Source organism: Ictalurus punctatus, chromosome 6, assembly GCF_001660625.3.
Source record: "Ictalurus punctatus breed USDA103 chromosome 6, Coco_2.0, whole genome shotgun sequence".
NCBI lineage: Eukaryota > Metazoa > Chordata > Actinopteri > Siluriformes > Ictaluridae > Ictalurus > Ictalurus punctatus.
In genome coordinates this window covers 33131115-33133886 of record NC_030421.2, presented here as the reverse complement: position 1 = coordinate 33133886, position 2772 = coordinate 33131115, and the positions used below count along the sequence as shown (strand labels likewise).

The window sequence follows — 2772 nt, the reverse complement described above, 5'->3', positions numbered from 1 at the left end:
ACCGTGTAAGCAGTGTAAGATAGTGTCTCGCCATCTTATATCTGTATAGCAGCACTGACACGACGGGCGCTGATGTTTGTTTAATGATACTCTCACAGTTTGGTACCAAGGTGGAGCAAGTAAATATTTATTTTTATTTATTTATATATATATATATATATTTAAGATTAACTAATGTCTTGTTCTCATCTTTGTTTCCAGACACAACAGACTGTAAAAGCATGACCCAGACCACACCTGCATGTGTATTTTCGGCCGTGCAGTTGGCACGGACATTCTCTGCCCACGTGAAAGTACTTCATCTATAATAGGTTACTTTTTTCCTTTAGTGTTTCCTAACAGTCGTTTTGTTTTTCAGTTTTGCGCTCCCTGATTGTGCGTGTCTTATATTTACATCACGACCGATATCACATCGTCCACATATCACCCATCTAACCTTTTGAGAAGTCTTTGACATCTGTACTACTGTCTGTTACCTAATACATGACTTAACGGAAGTCTCTTTTTCCTCTCTGTTTGGTCTGTGTAAATATATATAAATATCCCGTAGAGCTATTTTAACCCACATGGACTACGCAGAATGAATGGTGTGTATTTGAGAAACACACAGCTTACATCAGGTTTCAGGTATTTCAGCTCAGCCTTATCAGGTATGCAAGGCCCCGCCTCTACGTGCCAATATTGACAGAGGGTGCTGCTCCTATGCTTCAGGCTGGAATTAAATATGTTATCTGACAGATCCAGGTGGACTCGCTAGTGTATGAGGTCTGCTGTACGAGGTCTGCTATCACGAATGGAAATACACTGATCGACTTATGACTGCTGCAGCCTGTACAATCCGCATCCGATGACTTGAGCATGGCTTCGATCGGACAAATCATCTTTTGGAGGTTAACTACAGTTTGAATATATCTTTGTAGGCTATATTTGTAGAACTATTGTGTTATATAACTATTATATACGTTTAGACAAACACGTACTTATTACTTTTAGTGTTTATTTTACTACAAATTAGATTTTTTTTTATTTAAATAGAGATATTTATATATAAATATACATCTTGGTGTCGACATATTCTGATTTATCTCTTGCAGCATGATTGTCCTCATATTTGTAATGGCTGGACTTCTAATTCTCCTTTTGGTTATTGCATTTGCAGGTTAGTCTAAACTTCAATTGAATCTCATACTCAATCAGTCTTGGTCTGTTTTTCTAGATTTCTGCGTCCTGCGTTTCTGTTAATGGTATTTTTCTGTACATTTCTCTGTCTGGTTCCAAGCATCCCAGGGCTCTGTGTTGACTAGTACACCTTTTATAGTGGGTAACCTTGGACAGGATGTGATCCTAGGCTGCAGATTCCAAACCAAAACTGGCAAGGATGTTTCTTCTGGTGTGTCGATCACCTGGCAGAAGGACGGTCTTACTGGGGTAGTTTATCGATTCCAGAACAATGCAGCTCAGTTACAGGAGCAGAACTCGCAGTTTAAAAACAGAGTTAAACTCTTCCCAGATGCTATCCCGACAGGCAATGCTTCCCTTCTCTTGATGGGAGTAAGGCTGGAGGATGCCGGAGTGTATCGCTGCAGTGTGACCACTTCTGGAGTCACGGGTACAGTCAGCATTCATCTCAGAGTGGGTGGTAAGAAACTTCTACATAGTATGTCTTTAATTATTTCGATCAGCTAACTGCAACACAACACAACTGCTGCTGTTAGTCACTGTACTCAACGCGTTGTTTGCAGCTTTCTCAGCTCCCAATATAACCAGATCAAACAACAGCCTGATAGCCTCCGCTCAGAGATGGCTTCCCAAACCTGAAGTAACCTGGACAGACCAGAATGGAAAACAGTTAAACAGTAGCACTCAGTTTTACAATGTAACTCTGGGGATTGTACAAGTAACGAGCAACCTCCAAGTCCAGGTGACTGAAGAGACCTACACCTGTGTCATCCAGAATGCTCTCGTCACCACTGCCTCTAAGGCAACAGTTACAGGTAGCAATTTTTTTTATTTAAAAACATACTAATATGCATAAGTATACAGAAATCCTACATTAAATACACAATCGCACTAACCTGGAACAGAAAACATTTACTCAGACATTTATTTACACACACGCACAACACATGACAGCGACTCCATGTCTTTACTCTACTCACATGCTCACTACGGCATCTGTGATCAATAAATGATATTTATTACAGACTGTTAAGAGAATGAGAGATGTAATACAGAGGGTGTCGTGGGAGGGAAACGCAACGCAGTAAAGCTATCATCTTGACCTTCTGCTGTTTTTACTCTTCAGGTAATGGAAATGAAGTTTTGACAGTAACCGACTTCATATTTAATTCATCACCAAACATCGTCGGTACACATGTGATCAGCACAGCCTGCATCCTTTTCTGTGTGTCGGGATGGTGAAGGGTCATGTGGTGGAAGTGGCATAGGCTATTAGAAGAGATTTGATTCACACAAAAATAAAGGTGATTTGATTTGTAAAAACAAAAACAACAACAACAAACAACAACAAGAATGTTTGGGTAGATATGCATCTTCTGATATTTATCTTTAACGTTAATTCATTTATGTTTTGGTCTCGGAATAATAAAGCATGAATGACAGCAAAACAGCTGCAAAATGTCACCTGTAACTTTTTCTGTAAATAACATGTAAGATTAACTTAAATATACGCCAGTAATGTCTATTTATACAGTTGTGTTTTATTCTTATTCTTAATATTAATCTTATTCCTACGATGATGGTGATGGTGAT

General features: G+C 39.2%; 1 protein-coding gene across 1 annotated transcript in view; it reads left to right on the top strand.

The window, feature by feature from the left end:
* Positions 1 to 2772, top strand: part of vtcn1 (V-set domain containing T cell activation inhibitor 1) — a 10016-nt gene extending 7244 nt beyond the window's left edge. The window contains exons 3-8 of the mRNA XM_017469886.3: positions 1 to 110; positions 202 to 890; positions 1095 to 1159; positions 1280 to 1639; positions 1743 to 1994; positions 2306 to 2772. The exon at positions 1 to 110 is cut by the window's left edge and continues 92 nt beyond it. Coding sequence (XP_017325375.1) covers positions 859 to 890; positions 1095 to 1159; positions 1280 to 1639; positions 1743 to 1994; positions 2306 to 2421 — 825 coding nt within the window. The 5' untranslated portion in view covers positions 1 to 110; positions 202 to 858 and the 3' untranslated portion in view covers positions 2422 to 2772. The remainder of the gene's footprint in view (positions 111 to 201; positions 891 to 1094; positions 1160 to 1279; positions 1640 to 1742; positions 1995 to 2305) is intronic.